Genomic DNA, 18,482 nt, shown 5'->3' on the forward strand with positions numbered 1-18,482 from the left:
CTGAATAACTTCCTATCCATTGTCTTTCCAGCAAATTCATTTTCTATAACTTTGTTTTCACAAATAAAATTATTTTCTCGTCTTTCATCATACCTTTTCTTCCCCCCCCTACCTCATTTCTCAATACTTGGGGGATAAGATACTGATAGTATAACTGTAATAATCGGAGGATTCCAATATTTTTCCTGATTCTGATACAATTATCAAATCCGTTCGAAATTTCCGATTTTTAATTTTTTTTTTAATCTCTAAATCTTTAGCTATAGAGCTTTTATTTTTTTTTAATTTTCAGATTACAATAAAAACAAAAAAAACGTAATATGTGCAGCTAATTTTGCTAACACAAGAAATATACAGCATAATCACGTTTGACACACCCGTTCCCGTCAGATCACCGAAGTTAAGCAACAACGAGCCTGGCCAGTACCAGGTGGGTGACCACTTGGGACTTCCAGGTGCTGTATGTACTCTCTGCTTATCTTAGCATTGTTTCCAGTCGCCCTGGACTTCTCCTTGCCACTGGACTCAAGCAGTACCGATTCAGGAGAGGGGTGGTTGGAGGTTGCGCAACCCTTGACACACAATTACATATGCAAATATGGCAGAAAGCTGAAAGGCGTATCCTTTGGCTTTCGAGACTGACCACAGGCATCGATTGAAGAAATATACTTGTAAGGGTGTGAGATCTATTGATTTTAGTTTTACTAATAGTTTAAAAATTAATAAATATTTGTTATGTAATCATTAGTTTCTGAAAGTGAGGGTGCATTTTTCCCCAGTGGAAATTTTTACATCCTGGTGCATATACAGATATATATATATTAATTTTTAAAATTTACTCATCCATAGACACATGTTTTGTCATTTATGAATCATCTGCACGGCTGAATGCAGCGGGATTCAGTTTTGATTCTCGCTAGGTTCAGCCATGCTGAGGAGTTGTACATGACAAAACATATGTCTGTACATAAGTAAAATAAAAAAAAACAAAAAAACATGTTACTCTCCATTGAGGTGTATCACATTTGTAAAGGGAAAATTATTCCTAACTAGCATTAAGGTAAAAATGCTCTTTCATACAGGATGGAATGATAAAATTGTCATCCTAGAAAAGACTACATTATTCCATTTCTGTTTGATAAAAACCGGTTTTCATTTTTTGTTGCAGACCATCAACTAGTTGGCCAGTTTGTGTACAAATCCCACGAGTGATATTAGCTGTCTATCATGTTTGAAATCGACACAATGTTCAACGAGTAAGATCAGAGATATGCCGCTGTCCAACGCATGCTCTACTGATCAAAGTTATGACGACAGGACCATTGCCAGCACGCTCAGAATGCAAATCCGGATAACAGGGACGTGCCCAGGGTGATCAAAAAATTTCTGGTCATGGTTATGGTCGGGTTTCAAGTGAGGGCCACATCATGCCATCTCACATATTCAAAGTCGGCTTGAAAGTCAACACCAAAGTGTACCTGGATGTGCTGAAGAGTATGCTGATCCTCTGGTGCAATCAGGTGGCCACTGGCAGACCCTGGGCGTGGCAGCAGGATTCAGCACTGACCCACAAGTCAAAAGAAACCCAGGCTTGGCTTCAAAAGAAATGTTACAACTTTGTAGCCTTCTTTCACTGCCTACCCCTCTTCCCTCAACCTGAACCCGCAGGACTACTCCATTTGGTCATATGTCGAGAACATAAACACCATGATCTCACACAACACTAAAGCCAGCCTGATCGCCGCCATCTGCTGAGTATTTGCCGAGCTCTTGCCAGCACTTGTGGAAAAGTCATGTTCCTAATTCCGGACCCATATCAAGGCGGTGATTGAGGCTGAAGGCAGCCACATTGAATAGATGTCAGCTCTATTACATAATCAAGTTACCTGAATTGATTTTTTTCAATAAAAGTTTTAAAATAAAGCGATAGTGTTGTTTTCTTTAGGGCGACAATTTTATCATTCCACCCTATACAGATAATTAAATTCATTTAAAAAGTATTTCAAGCTAAAATAGACAAATAAAAACACCGTTTTCAAAGCAATGCATGATTGACAATAAATATCTATATCTGGGCATTATATATTAGCTTGATTTTCCATCACTATGTTGGCTGATGAATCAGTCACATCCACTCTTGTAAGCCAAAGAAAGCTCAAAATAATGTATCATATCGATGCAATAAAAATTAAAAAAAAAAAAAAAAAAAAAAAAAAAAAAAAAAAAAAAAAGGGTGTTTCTTAAGAGGTGGTAAACTTTAAATTAAAATAAATCACAAAAAAATATTTTTATTATACAAATATGTGGTTTATTCCAAACTAGTGGCGTTGCCCGGGTGTTTGAAAAAAAAAAAAAAAAAAAAAAAAAGTGTTAGGCAGGGAGGCTCGAACTGGAACCCACAACGTGAAGGCAGAAAAGAAAGTGAAAGAAAACGTGACATGTTACCGTTACACCAAGACGGGAGCGGAAGTGTAAAGCGTTTAAATTTAGTGATGTCAACCATACGGCAGAAAGCTGAAAACTAAACTGCTAAACTGGCCTACAGCCAGTTAAGCTTTCTGACATATTTGCTTCACCACAATGTTGGGGAAAACCAGTGTCTTAATGAATAGCAATTGTATGAGATGAAGAGTATTCCCTACAGTGATCAAAGCTGATTGCCTTCAAGACCAGTTTTTTTTTTTTTTTAAAAGACGACCTCCGTTGTAGATATAATAACCTAGGCAGTGTGAAGAGTGCGACGTTTGCGAGAAGACAGAAGTCGAAAGAACTGATTCGTTCAACTTTGAAAAGAATTTCTGGTGTGTATATCGCTTAACACAAATTACTCAGCTTTCTCCTCCCTCGTGCTGCGACAAGCTATTTCGGCTTGACTTTTTATAGCCGTCGGGCGAACCCAATTGTTGCGGTAATGCAAGTATCGCTCACAAACGTTTTCCTTTGTAATCTAACGGTCCCAGGTTCGCTCCCCGACGCAGGCACGCACAACTCATACTTTTTGTGCGCTTTTGCGCATGCTCGTCACATAAAAACATTTATTTAAAAAAAAAGAAAAGAAGTTCTCCAAAATAGTAACATCAAATGTTGTCTATTGTCTCTTATTTATCAACATAGAGATGAGACTTTACATATCTCCAAAAATCTAATGGGGTTAAATTGCACGAACAAAGTAACCAGTTCATGAAATTATTTGTTCATCAAATGTTTCTTGCAGTAAATTGATTGTATCACACACTGATGTGACTCCGTTCTGCTGAAACCACATTTATGAATTGCCAAACCAAGCTGAACTCAAAATAACTGATAGTTGCGAAATCTGCAATTAAAGAAAATAGAATTGCTAATTTAAAGTTTGCAGTCTCTTTAAAAATAAAACTCTTTCTCTCATATATATATATATATATATATATATATATATATATATATATATATGAAACATTCTCAAATCACAGAGATATACAATTAATTCACATTCATATTGTTTAAACAATATGAATGTGAATTAATTGTATATTCCTATGATTTTGGAATGTTTAATAAAGTTACATATGCTCTGAAATTTTAAATCCATTTTCATTGAGCTTAATTAACTGTTGCAATTTTAGAATAGCTTTATTAAATAAATACATTATAAACGTATATTTGTTTTAAGGAAACACACACACACACGCAGTGTTTGTTCAGGATAACAAAAATCAAAACATTGAATTTCAACTAAAAGCAACACTACCTACTTAATTTTCATGTCAAATTTAGTAACATGGTTAAAAATTATAGAATAGAAAATTAACGAAAATTACTTTTTAAAGTAAATTGCAAGTTATACTTAAATCTATATATAAGAGTGAAAATGTCTGTGCGTGTGTATATGTGTACATCTCTCTACCAAATAACTCTTAATTTTCAGTCTAGAGACTCGAGATTTGACATACAGAGTATTGATACTTGGGAAAATGTTTTAATCGAGTTTCGGCCAGAAATTTTGCTGTTAAGGGGTCAAAGTTCAATGATTTGACCTTTGAGAACTCTACCAAACTCCTCTGCCAATTTTGAGTCTAAACACTTGAAATTTTAGATATAGGTAACTTGGACATGGATCTAACTTTATAATTTAATTTGAGCCCAAAACAATAAATACTAAGGGGTCATAATTGGGGTCAAAGTTAAAAAAATAAGTTGATTCTGCGATCTCTACCAAATTACTCAGCCAATTTTTGGTCTAAACATTCGAAATTTTACATAAAGTGTATTCAGACATAGGGCAAGCTTTTTAATAGGTTTTTGGCTGAAAATTTGGCTGCCAACGGGGTCAAAGTTCAAAAGACTTGACCTTTGCGGTCTCTAGCAAACTATTCAGCCAATCTTGGGTCTAAACATTTGAAATTTTACATAAAGAGTATTCAGGCATGCAGAAAGTTTTTTTAATCAGTTTTTGGGCGAAAATTTGGCTGCCAAGAGGTCAAAGTTGAAAGAGTTGACCTTTGCAGGCTTTACCAAATTCCTTCGCTAATTTTGGGTTTAGACAATTTAAATTTTAGATGTACGTTACTTTGACATGAGTCAAAAATTTTAATTGAACTGAGTCCAAAACAATAGATGTTAAGGGGTCAAAATTGGGGTCAAAGTTAGAATAAATTTAACCCCTTCTGCCTCTACCAACTTTTCTCTATGGTAGTTAAGGAAGCCTATTATATAGAAAGGCATTACCATACATATGCACACTTTTTAATATATATATATATATATATATATATATATATAAAGTTATGAACAGTACACATAAGGCTCGTAATAAAATAAAATAATTCTTATGATAGGCAAGGGAGATAACTACATGAAGTCAGGTAGTAATGGCGGATAGCTCAATCATGAAGATAAATGTTTTATGTAATAACTAGCTGTGCATACCCAGTGTTGCCAGGTAAAAAACATTGCTAGTCAGAGGGTTTAGTCACAAAGTATTAACATCTATTTGTGAAACAGTGTACCTTTGGTATATATTAAGATACATTAAATATCCTAAGTTAAACGATTGTCCTGAAAGTTGACCATATTTTGGATTTTTTGAAGCATAAAATAGTCATTTTCATCTATAAAATTCAAACAAAATCTCATAGCTTAAAGGGAAATAACTTATAGGTTAAAAGGTGAACTTACTTCTGTTTTTAAATGCAGCTGATCTTGGTTATAATAACCATTAAAAATAAATTAAATTAAACGTAAATTAAATGAAAATTAAATTAAGTTATAAATAAATTAAGATATAAATAAATTAAGTTAAAAATAAATTAAGTTAAAAATAAATGTAAAAAAAAAAAAAAAAAAAAAGTGGTAGTACGAAGGCAGGCTCGAACCCGTACCGCGAAGGAAGAAAAGAATATGAAAAAAGAACCTGATGTCTTTGCTGTTACAACCACCGCCAAACCGGAAGAGACTTATGTTTAAATTAAGGCTAGATAATCGAAAGTAGAGGATGACTTTCAAAAATATCGGCGAAAAAAGTGACCCCCCCCTGTAGAAAAGTGCCCAGTTAAAGATGAAGATATTAATGCTTTTAGCCAATTTTTCGATATTTGTCGTCTGAAAGGTTGAACTTCAAAACGATATTGATCTTGGTAAAATCTGTCATCTCTGTCGAAAGTTTTAGGCAGATATGCAAACATACATACATTTATATATTGGTAACTAAAAATTTTCGACCCAAACCGATTAAAAGCGTACCCTATCTCTGAATACCCTTTATGTCAAATTTCAAATGTTTAGACCAGAAATTGTCTGAGTAATTTGGTAGAGACTGCAGACGTCAATTTTTTTTTTAACTTTGACCCCTATTATGACCCCTTAACATTTATTGTTTTGGGCTCAAATAAAGTTAAGTTAGATCCATGTCCAAGGAACTTATATCTAAAATTTCAAGTGTTTAGACTCAAAATTGGCAGAAGAGTTTGGTAGAGTTCTCTTCTCATCAGGGTAGGAATTAGCAAAATGCAGGATCGGATTTTGCATGCAGAAGTATTTGATGAAACAACAAGTAAGTCAAAGATCTTACTTGAAAACAAAATAAGTTAAGCAGAGGGAATATGGTAAAGAAAAAGGTGATTACACATGAATGGATAGTCTGGTGGAAGATAAAAAATCCAGTGACGGTAAAATCCAAAGTCTTTGGATTTTACTTGTACAAATGGAAATTCTTTTAACTTTCTTGAAGTTTTACATTTGGATTTTACGGTCACTGGATTTTTTATCTTCCACCATATTAACCTTTTTCTTCACCATATTCCCTCTGCTTCAATTTTTTTTGTTATCAAGTAAGATCTTTGACTTACTTGTTGTTTCATCAAATACTTCTGCATGCAAAATCCGATCTCGCATTTTTCTAATTCCTACCCTCTGATGAGAAGGAAAGTATTTCTTCGAAACTCCGCGGATTAAGGACTATCCATTTATCTAGTGTTTCCTTTTCAGATTAAATATGTTTTTAACTCATTTCAAAGTGTTTTTTAACATATTTTATTAACTGTTTGCTCATATTATAAGCTCTATTTCCTATTTGGTTTTATCGAGCTTTTATGTCTGGCTGAGATAATTTTATAAATATTAATTCTTTAATATTTATAATTTACTTTAATTTTACCATCTTTGATCATTTTGGTAAATTCAATTGTAATTTTCATTTTATATATATATATATATATATATATATATATATATACATACAGAGAGAGAGAGAGAGAGAGAGAGAGAGAGAGAGAGAGAGAGAGAGAGATAATTTCTTTCAAAAGAAAAAAAATTCTTTTTTTTAATAAACATGTCAGCAAGTAAATATGATTTCAAATTAATAAACCTTTATTCTTTTAAAAGAAAAAAAAAATCCTTGACCTCAACTTGTCCAGTTTGGCTATAGTGTAGCCAATAGGGGTCAACACCAAAGCCAAAAGTCCTTTACACATAATTACAAATATGGACAAATGACTCACAAAATCTAGTGAGGTCAAAGGTCAGCAGTGGCCAAAGAGAAGATGAAAGGGTGGGTGGAAGGAACTGGTGAAGTGATGGGGGGGGAGATTGGCGGGGGAGGATTGAAAACAAAATGGAGAATTAATTAATTTTAAAGTTCCATGACCCCTTCAGAGTCTTCGTGATCTTCACGTTTGCTGCCTTTGTCCATCTTCATCGACTTCCGCCTTTTGCCTTTCTTCTGTATGGGATTCGCCCGATTCCGGAGTCGCTTTTCCTGGAAGAAAATTGGGAGAAAATGAAAAAAAAAATAAGGAACAATTGAACTGATTAGTAATTCATTCGCAGAATTTTTTTGTGGGTCTAATTAATAATCCAGCATTTGAACGAGGAAAAGAAAAAAAAATACAGAAAAATATTTATGATATATGTACCCATGACGAAACAAATATGTCACATTCTAAAATTATGTATATTGATCAAATTTTATGATGAAGCAAGAGATTATTTTTTTATCCACCATGTTAAATAAATAAGGGAAGATAATTAAATTCAAACAATGAAGGTCAAAATGAACCTTGCAATGGCTACAATTTCTTATTAAAATCACTATAACTTATAAAAAAAAGAATGATTTCATATATATAAGTTATAAGATTAAAGTTAAATTCTGCAGATTAAAATATATATAAAAATATATTCAAGTTAAGAATTTACTGTTTGAAACAAGGAATATATGGAGAAGAATTATGTTTATTTCTTTAATCCATGGATTTTTAATAATGGCTCATATCATCAAAGGAAATGAATTGCAATTAGCAAAATGTTCAGCTGTGAATAAAACAAATATATTTGCTTATCAGCAAATATATTGAACATGTTATTTAAAAGTTATTTAAATAGTGCTTAAAAGTCATAGAAAAAGGACATCATACAACCTGGGCAGTCCAATATCAGAATGAGTTCAATAGTTTCCGGGATATTACTGCCAGGTCGGACGAGTAGGTGATCGATTTACATAATTTTTGGAATATGAAATCTTCGTTCTGTGACAAAGATTTTTCTATATTTTTATTTTTTTAAAGTAGGTTTAATTCTAAATAAACACAGAAATTATATTTAAATAAACACAGAAACTATATTAAAATAAACACAGAAACTATATTAAAATAAACACAGAAATTATATTAAAATAAACACAGAAATTATATTAAAATAAACACAGAAAAATATATATAAGTATATCCATATATTCATTAATGTTGGGACGATTAATCGGAATCTGAATACGGAAAAAAAAATCTCAGAAATTGTTACAGTATCTGAAAGAATCATTCAAGATTTATTGCACGTTTCAGATAAAATTTATGTTGCTATAACGCTCTTAATCAGGCAACCCTACAACAACGCGCAATCTAACAATTTTGTAAAAAAATCGGTGCTTCAATATTTAAATAATGAAAAAATATTGAATTTCAAGTAACACTAATGCCACCTATGATTGTCATGTTGCCAAAAGTAACATATCAAAAAATTATGGAAAACGATAAGGTAAAAAATTAATTAATCATGAAAAAAGACATTTGTAAAATCTAGCGTTTTGGTTTCAAAATCTTCCGATTCAAATTGGAGAGTTAACAAAGGAGGTAATTCAGTTTCCAATTTCTTGGAAATCTAATGTCAATTTCAGAAAAGTAATTTCGAAAAGTTTTAACATGGACTTGGAGATTAAAGCAAAGTGATATTTTTTTTTTCTAGCAATAAACGCCGACTTATCGATTTCTTTTGTCTGCTATACATGGCATTTCAACTGAGTTACTTCCCCTTTGCCTCTGTTACGTGACCCAACATGTCCACTTCAGCATGTAAACTTATCTGAGCATTTTTACTATTATCGGAACAGTCTTTCACAAATAATTAATTTTCTATCTACCGTTTTCTATAATTTTTGGATATGCAACTATTTGCGACATGACAATTATGTGGGTACCATTTGTTTTACTTGAAATTCAGTATTTTTTCATTATTCAAATACAGAATCGCCTAAAAATCTTCTGTTGTCAGTGTGTCTGACAAATCTTGCTTACTAGGACTGCAGACATGACATTATTTCTGAGTGCAAGGGTCTGAATTTTTACTAGGCACATACAATTTAATGGTGAAAACTGATAGGATCCATGGTTTTGAAAGCCGACATTTATTTTTTTCATAAGTTTCCAATTACTTTTTGGTTGTGTTCAAAAGATTAAAGCCTAAAGATACTTTCTAAAAGGGGGGGGGGGGAACGTGTGAAATAAAATTTAGAAGGATAAATACTGTTACGAAAATTAACAACCCTGCTGATTTACGTTAAAAATGTAGAATGAAAAAAATCGTATTTAAATTTTTCTAGAAAGATAAATATCACGTTTCTGGAATTATTTCAAATAAAATCATTACGTCCAAGTCTAAAGATAGTTAATTAATAAAAAAAACTATGCTTTATGCTAAAAAAGCCATAATTATCTAAAAAAGAAAGAGTAGTAGCAATAAAGTTTCCAGTTTGTGTCCAAAATAAACATAGTGCATGTATTTAAAAAAAGTATGGAAGCTCATAATTACATAATCTATTTTTATTATTATTAATATCAAAGATATGGATTTGTATTAATTTTTAGAAATTGAAAAATTATTATACCTAACTTTTTTTTTCTGAAGGTTATTAAATTGACAATCATGAAGACTCCATTTTATTATTATCTTATATTGAACAAGATTATATATATATATATATATATATATATATATATATATATATATATATATGTATATATATATATACACACATATGAATGGAAATGTATAAAAAGGAATACGAAAAGTATAAAAGCTTATAACTTTCCTTTATTCGTTTTCAATTGGTGACGTGCAGGAATACAAAATAATATTATGAAAAAAAAATGTAAAAACTTTTTTTACAGGTACATAATTTTCGACCGATCCTTCAGTCTTCATCGGTGTAGTGAAAGAAAAGTTCTGAATATATATATATATATATATATATATATATATATATATATATTCAGAACTTTTTGGGATATCGGAAAACTTTGTGCCTATTTTCCCATGCCAATAATGATTCTTTTAATTGGCTTTTTTTTTTTTTTAATTTGATTTTCTTTTAAAAAAATATTCTACCACTGATAGTAATACTAAAATAGTGAATATTTAGAGATTTAGAAAGAATCTGAATTAGTAATTGTATTGGAATTGGGAATTTAATATAGAATCGGTAATTGCATCGGAATCGGAAAAAATATTGGAATTATCCCATCTCTAATATATATAAGAGAAAATAGTTAATAAAACATGTTAAAAAACACTTTGAAAAAGAGTTAAAAACATATTTAATCTGAAAAGGAAACATTTAATAAGTGGATAGTCTTTAATCCGCAGAGTTTCGAAGAAATACTTTCCTTCTCATCAGAGGGTAGGAAATTAGCAAAATGCGGGATCGGATTTTGCATACAAAAGTATTTGATGAAACTGCAAGTAAGTCAAAGATCTTACTTGATCACAAAAAGTGAAGCAGAGGGAATATGGTGGAGAAAAAGGTGATTTCACGTGAATGGATAGTCAGGTAAAAGGTAAAGTATCCAATGACGGTAAAATCCAAGATATATATATATATATATATATATATATATATATATATATATTATAATAAAGTTGTATTCCTGTCTGTTTGTTTATTCACAATATGTATAATGTGTACACTGTTTCACTACATACATTCCAGCATGATTTCTATATATACTATTTTTTCAAAGGGAATCTACATTCAAGGAGTAACCTAATTTGCATATTACATTAAGGAAAATCTATTTTAATAATTAGCTGCATGTTTTTAATTATTTTTCATAATAGAATTGTCTTCAAGGTTCTATTTAAAAATATTATTTTAAGTTGATTTATTTAATTTATTTTTAATTTAATTTATATTTAATTATTATCAGCCTACACCGGTTCCATTTAAAAATGGAAGGGAGTTTATTTATTTATGGTCTGAAAGTTATTAGCCCTTTAAGTTATTTCCCCGTTTAATTTTCATAGATGAAGATGGACGTTTTTTATGCTTCCATGAAGCCAACATGTGATCCACTTTCAGGAAAATAGTAGAAAGTTAAAATATTCAGTATTTTTTTTTTTTAAATAGTATGTGACTAAACCCCTCACCTGCCAATATTTTCCAACTGGCAACTCCGAGTATATACAGCTAGTATATCTAATACATAAATGGCTGTCTGTCGGTCTGCATAATTTCAAACTATTTCCTCCGAAATAAAAAGTCGCAGAGCGGCGCTAGGGGCCTCAAATGATTGAATTTTTTGCAGGTTGGTCTATTTATGGGTCTTTAGCTAGTTTAAATAGATTTTAAGGGAGTCAAAATTGAAAAATTTATTATATATTTTATACATTTATCAGAGTTTATTTTTAATCAATTGATATGCGTTGGTACAGTGGTAACATCACCAGCTTTGAATGCTACAGATTCCGTTTCGATTCTAGCTGATGGCACCTAAATACTTTTCTTTTTACTTTTGAAATCACGACTATAATAATATATACAAAATTAAAACATCAAGCAAATTTTACGCCCGGGCAAAGACCCCCCCCCCCCGGTGTGTGTGTGTGTATATGTACGTATATATATATGAAATAAAAATTACAATCAAACTCCGCGGATTAAGGACTATCCACTTATTGTTTCCTTTTCAGATTAAATATGTTTTTAACTCTTTTTCAAAGTGTTTTTTAACATTTTTTATTAACTATTTGCTCTTATATATATAAACAAATTTTGACCTTAAACAAATCATGTTACCACTTTGATTTTGCAATCATTTTTAAATGTAGTAGAATTAAAATTGTTTTTTCTTGAAAAATAAGTTCAATTCAGAAATCAGAACTGGTTATTGGTGGATAATCATTTTGTATGTGTTTTCCGTAGTAACCCATTCTTGTATCTTTTGCTTATGAATTTTATGGTTTCATTAGAGACCTAAGTGAGTCTTCTACTCCAATAGTTTCTTCCCCAGAACTGCCAGACTTTGGAACTCCCTTCCGGTATTTTGCTTTCCCAACGGTATTGACATGCAGAAGTTCAAGTGTAATGTGAACGGACATCTTGCTGCTCAACTCCCTACATCATATCCCTGCAACTTATGTCCCTGATAGTAGCTCCTACTTCAAAGTGCACTGTGCCTTGTTTGAGGTGAAAATTGAATAAAAAAAATAAAAAAATAAAAAATAGTTAAAAAGAAAAAATAATAATCAAAAATTTATTTGAAAAAATAAATATTTATCTTTAAAAGGTAAAAAAATGTTTCTTTTAAAAGAAAAAAAAAGCACATATCGTTTTTAGCTTTCTTGAATTTCAAATTTTAATCAAAGATAAACTTTTAAAAAATATATAAATATCTCTTATTTTACTGTATTTCCTCGGCAAGAAATTTTCTCTGAATTGCACATCGGAAAAATGCCCTAGAAGTCCGACTACATTGACAGCAAAGGCGACATCCCAGAATGAGCATCTACAGGAAGAGTGGGCATCTCAAATCATTTTATAAACTAGCTCAAATTGAGATTGAGAGTAGATAGGCTATAGAGATTGAGATATCAACCTCCGTCATTTCTTGTGCTTCCTTTAACAATAAAGATATATCATTTTTTAATTAATGATGGGACAATTCCAATATTTTTTTCAAATTCCAATACAATTACTGATTCTGTTCTAAATTCCTGATTCTGATTCTAAAATCTTCTAAAGTGGTAGAAGTTCATTTTGGGGAAAATTTAGCAGAGAAGAGATCTCGTCTACTTTTAATGTAAAAATAAAATTTTCTTTTTAATTTGACAAGCTTCTTAACGATTTCTTTCTATATATTCTATCCAACGTTTTGATAAACTTATTTTGAGAGTGTCTTCTATATTTTTCACCCGTACAATTTTTTTCCTATTCATCGATTCGTGGCATTTTTTACTGAACCATTTTTACATAAATTTGTTATGATCTATAGATTTTAGTTTTTACTGATAGTTTTAAAAGAAATCATTTAGAACTAGCAATAGAAAGTTTACAGAATCATAAATGAGGCATAAATTCTGATAACAATTTCTACACTCTCAAAAGTTCTGAATTTTTCAGTTTCCCAATTCCGATTAATCATGCAAATACTGATTTTTATACACTCGTGTTTGTTGTCATACAAGAAATGAAATAAATGATCACCATTTCTTCTGCATTGCGTTACATTTTAATCAAAATTTCAGCAGATGTTAGAAAATATATCTTACAAAAGATTTTCTGATAAGATTTGCAATCTTTATCCTCACATTGACAACAGAAAAATAAAAATTAATTTCTTTTTTTTTTTTATCCCTACAAGTTAAAACCTTGGAAATACATGGGGGAAAAAAACCCCCAACATTCTTTGGATTTTAAAATGGAGGTTCACCTTACTCTATAAATTTAATGCAATTTTTTTTTTTTTTTTTTTTTTTTTTTTTTTTACAAAGGAGTCACCACTTATCAAGGCCCGGAAGCCACTCGATTATAAGGGTTAATGAGTATACAGTGGTCAAGGGGACATTTCAGTAATCGTTAGTAATAGAAATTTGGTAAATTGGATTCCCAGTTCTTGACCACATAACATAAGCAGAATGAATATCCATTTTTTTGTTCAGAATTTTTTTTTTTTTTTTTTTTTTTTTTTACTTCATACTACCTTCATACTCTTCACCTTGAACTTTGGGTTAGTATTAAGGTTAATAAAATACATGTTCCTCTCATTACAACCACATTGGCAAAAAAAAAAAAAAAATGTCCATTTTGAAAATACAAAAAAATGGATACCCGTTCTGTCTTACACTATGTAGTCAGTAAATTGTTATAATTTTATGTCATATTTATACAGTAGAACCTCGGGATGCAGCATTAAAAATTAGTAACAAAATACAGAACATTATACAATGCATATGTATATAATCAAATAACATAAATAATACATAAATAATACCGTAAGGCAGGGCAAATACTGCAACAGGGGCCGGAAAAACATCGCATTCACATCATAACCTGAAAAAACTGTATCCTAGAGCCACCATATCCCGGGGTTCTACTGATAAAGTTAACCCCGACTCTAAAATCTAAGAATTTACATTTCTAAATTTTTTCTTTTTTTACTCAGGGCCACCCCTTACAAAGCACATCGCCACTTGGACGTAAGGAGCTATAATTTGGGGCCATGTCTAGGAAAGATTAACAAGATATTTGTTTATGTTACATTTAAACTTCTGCATATCAGTACAGCCAGGGAAGCAGGCAGCAGGAAATAAAATGGGAATGGATAATTAGTATTATTTGAATTATTCCGATTAATGTTCCCATCTTGAATGTTATTCTCACAACGTTTCGACCTTCCCCAAGCGAGTCTTATCAAACTCTGGAATTTGTATGGAATTTCAAATGGAACCCTTTATATAATCTACAGATTCGTTGTTTTTGCTTTATGGCATATCAACCCTTTTTTATTTAATGCCGAATCCAGTGATTTTGAAGAAAAAGTTTTTAATAGAATATATTTGTTTTTTTTTTTCAAATCAGTTTCTATTTAACCCATAGTTGGGACCCTAATAAGTACTACCACTCCGGGTCAGAGTGGACCTGGGAGCAATGGCAATTAAGGGGTGGCTCCACATTCTCCAAAGCCTGCAAGCTGGGGCCTCACCATCGGATATAATTTAAGGTCATATCCAGGACCATAATCTACAGAAGTAGATTGTTCTCATTTCATCAGCCATGAATAGGTAAAAATCTTAATTTGTGATTGTATTATTATCCATACCAAAGATTGAACGTTCCAGAAAACTATTAGAAGTGATTATAACTTAGCACTTTTATCCGTTGTATCACAGGTTCTTGTAGACAATTCTGTGAGAATAAGATCCAAGGCAAAAATATTTTATTTCTTAGGTACTTTCAAGTGTTGCCGTGTAATCATACACACACACACATAAGATAAATTAATAAATTAAATCTCATTTTTTATTAATTTGCTGGCAGCATGGGGGTAAAAAGCAAACAATTAATCAATTTTACCGAATTAAAGCAAAAGAAAAAAAAATTCTTTGGAAAAATCGCTCCAAAGCATGAAGCCACTTGAACTAAGAAAAAAAAAAAAGAAAAAAAAAGAAAACTATTTCAAGGTCAAAAACTAGCCAATGATAAATGTTAGATGGATAAATTCCAATCCAGAAAACAGCAATTCTTCTCCCTTTGTCAGAAACATTGCTAATGGAATGTGAGGCAGAAAAGAGAAAATAAGGAAAGAAATAAAAAAAAACATTACAAAATATTTTTAGGTTATTGGAGTGGGTGGAGGGGTAAAAAAATGTGGTTTAGGGAAAGTAGAGAAGGGTCACGTCATACATAAGAATAAAGAAACTTCTAAAAGTAATCAATTATTCAAAAGTAGGTGACTAGTCTATGATAAACTAAAACTGTTAAAATTAATTCCATTTTAAGTTTTTCTTTTTTTAATGATCTGAAAATTTTGTGCTTTATTAATATTGATAAGCTTAAAAAAATAAAATAAAAAATTCTCTTTTCTTGTGCTTAATCAATATTGACAAGCTTAAAAAAATAAATAAATAAAAAAATTGGGCTAAGTTTGGTTTAATCACTCCAATTATGGTGGCAGCTGAAAGGAACAAGTTTAGCACATTGTATTTTACATCACTTGAACACTGCCCTTTACCCACAAAATAAATCTATTTGAATTATCTCAAAATAACAATTCTGATTAATAAACACTAGAGACAAAAAATTAAAAATAAATAAATAAAATTTTTTAAAAATAGATAAATAAATAATGGCATAGTCCAAGTACAAGTCATAATTGATGAGATTAAATGTATGTGATGTGTTATTGGAATGTTAAAATGGGAGCTAGCAAGGGAAATAATACCCCCCCCCCAAAAAAAAACCCTATAAATCCAATTTTCATAAAATGTTTGATGCATGAAATAATGAAACAAAGATCTTTTATTTTAAATTAGCAAATCTAGAAAAAAAAAAAAAAAAAAAAAAAAAAAACTCCTGCTATCACTCGGGAATCCCCAATATGTATCTTGATTCAAAACTATGTACAAATATTATAGTTTGTTTTTTTTAATAAATAATATTAATCATATAAACGTTCGTATTATTTCATAACTAACAAAGGTAATCATTATTTATATTGTGAGTTTTATAAATAGGTGTGATATCTTTTGGAATCGTAACGTAATTTAAAATGTTTACCATACCAGATCAAGTGGCATATCAAATTATGATAACAGCTACGACAATGGCAGTTGTGAAACTTTGATAGTGCCATGTATTTTATCTATCAGAAAAATAATCAATTTTCAAAATATTTAAAATGAAGTGTAGATTTTTTTGTAAAAGAAAAATTGTTGCATAATTTGATTTTTCTTTCTATAAATTTAATGGCAATTAAAGATTTTCATATCTTGAAAGTTTACACATTTCACAAGTTTGATTTTTTTTAAATGTGAAATTGTTCTTATATAAAAATGTGATTTTTTTAAATTTCAAAATAAAATTATGATCTTGTTTAACTTCAAAATAAAATTATTTTTTTTAATTTCAAAATAAAAATGTGAATTATTTTTTTTATTTCAAAATAAAAATGCAAATTATTTTTGATTTAATAATAAAAATGCGAATTATTTTTTTAATTTCAAAATAAAAATGTGAATTATTTTTTTATTTCAAAATAAAAATGTGAATAATTTTTAATTTCAAAATAAAAATGTGGATTAGTTTGGATTTCATAATAAAAATGCCAATTATTTTTAATTTCAAAATAAAAATGCCAATTATTTTTGATTTCAAAATAAAAATGTGAATTATTTTAAATTTCAAAATAAAAATGTGAATTATTTTAAATTTCAATATAAAAATGTGAATTATTTTAAATTTCAATATAAAAATGTGACAACTTAAGTCAAATTAAAAAAAAGTGAATTTTTATTTCCAAATAAAATTCTGGTTTCTTTTAAAAAAAGATTTTTCATCAATATGTATGCACTTTTTCCCCATTTAAAACATTAACATTTTTAATTGTAAAAACTTTATAAAATCAGAATTACAAAATAAATAAAATAGAATTCTAATAGGAGTCTTTCTCTCTCAGAAAATCTACTTAACTTAATTTAAATATATAATAAAACTTTGGTGCTGGCATAGAATAATAAAATTTCAAACAAATGCATTTCAGGTGAAAGCATTATTACATACGTATCACATCCAAATTAGTAGAAATTTCAAAAATTATGGAAAATGATCCCGTAGAAAAATAATTATAAGTAAAAATAAAATTTATTGGAGTTACCAATTTATAGAGTTTTATTGTATGTTTTAATCTGAAAGATTTCTCAAAATCCAGGGGATGCGAGTGCAATCAATAATTTTGACAAAACCAACTTATCTTTTGTGTTTTCAATTAAAATCCGTCATTTCAAAATACAAAATGTCAGACGGTTATTGTGGATGATTTTTTGGACAAAAACTATATCTAGCACATCTTCTACTGGATCAATTTTTATAAATTTTGGAATTTATAATTTCGACATGATACATGAATACGTAATTGTGTTCTTTACCTGAAACACATTTGTTTAAAATTCTACTATTCTGCAGAAACACCAAATCACACACACAAAAAGGGGGAGATAATCAATACATTAACTAAATCATCTAAATCATAAAAATACAAATATAAAATTTATTCATATCATGGATAAAAAAATAAAAATAAATGTGAAAGGGTCAGTATGAGTGCACACTCCTACTCCTTTGGGATGGGAGTATTTAAAATGGATCAAACAAAATAAAACTACACACCAAAATTTAACTTGGGGGACGATGATCAGAATAGCCGTTTTCTGCCGAGGTAACACTGGGTAGCCTTTGTGGTTAATAACAAAAAAACAAAAAACACAAAAAAAAAAAAAATAAATAATGGTATTATGTGTAAAGGTAATCAAAGTTAGTGAACTTTTTACAAACTCAAATTTTGGATACACTCAAAACTGTTATAGATGTTATTTTTAATCAAATCAGGAGTTAATAGAAAATTCTAATATTCATTTTCATTCTTGTCCAGAATTCTCCCTATATTTAAAAAAAATAAATAAATAAATAAATAAAAAAAATCTGTATGATGTACATACCCATGACAAGATGAAAACATCATATTCTAAAAGTCACGTAAATGGATCAAGTAGTTTTATTTTTAAATTATAAAACTCAAATTTTATGAGTATCTGAGGAATGTTTGTCCCAGTGGTGATTTAAAAAAAAAACCCCAAAAAACTAAAAAACAAAAAAAAATTAATACTTATTAAATTTATGTTGTAATGCCTACAAATTCCCATTAATTGCTTAAAAATGATTTTCTTGATCAATTTACATGATT

At 29.8% G+C, this 18,482-nt stretch overlaps 1 protein-coding gene and 1 pseudogene across 3 annotated transcripts in view; one reads left to right on the forward strand and one right to left on the reverse strand.

Annotated features, from left to right (window-relative positions):
* Positions 1-349: 349 nt before the first annotated feature.
* Positions 350-467, forward strand: LOC145260023 (5S ribosomal RNA; annotated as a pseudogene).
* Positions 468-6,823: 6,356 nt separating this feature from the next.
* LOC145259979 (PHD finger protein 14-like) overlaps positions 6,824-18,482 on the reverse strand; it is a 132,095-nt gene continuing 120,436 nt past the window's right edge. For 2 of the 3 annotated variants that reach the window (XM_080117972.1, XM_080117971.1), the window contains exon 20: positions 6,824-7,234. In XM_080117972.1, coding sequence (XP_079974098.1) covers positions 7,109-7,234 — 126 coding nt within the window. In that variant the 3' untranslated portion in view covers positions 6,824-7,108. Of the gene's footprint in view, positions 7,235-17,908; positions 17,973-18,482 lie in introns of all 3 variants that reach the window. The other variant, XM_080117973.1, reaches the window with a different exon arrangement.

Source organism: Euprymna scolopes, chromosome 35 (genome assembly GCF_053919585.1).
Source record: "Euprymna scolopes isolate OS-2025 chromosome 35, ASM5391958v1, whole genome shotgun sequence".
Classification (NCBI taxonomy): domain Eukaryota; kingdom Metazoa; phylum Mollusca; class Cephalopoda; order Sepiida; family Sepiolidae; genus Euprymna; species Euprymna scolopes.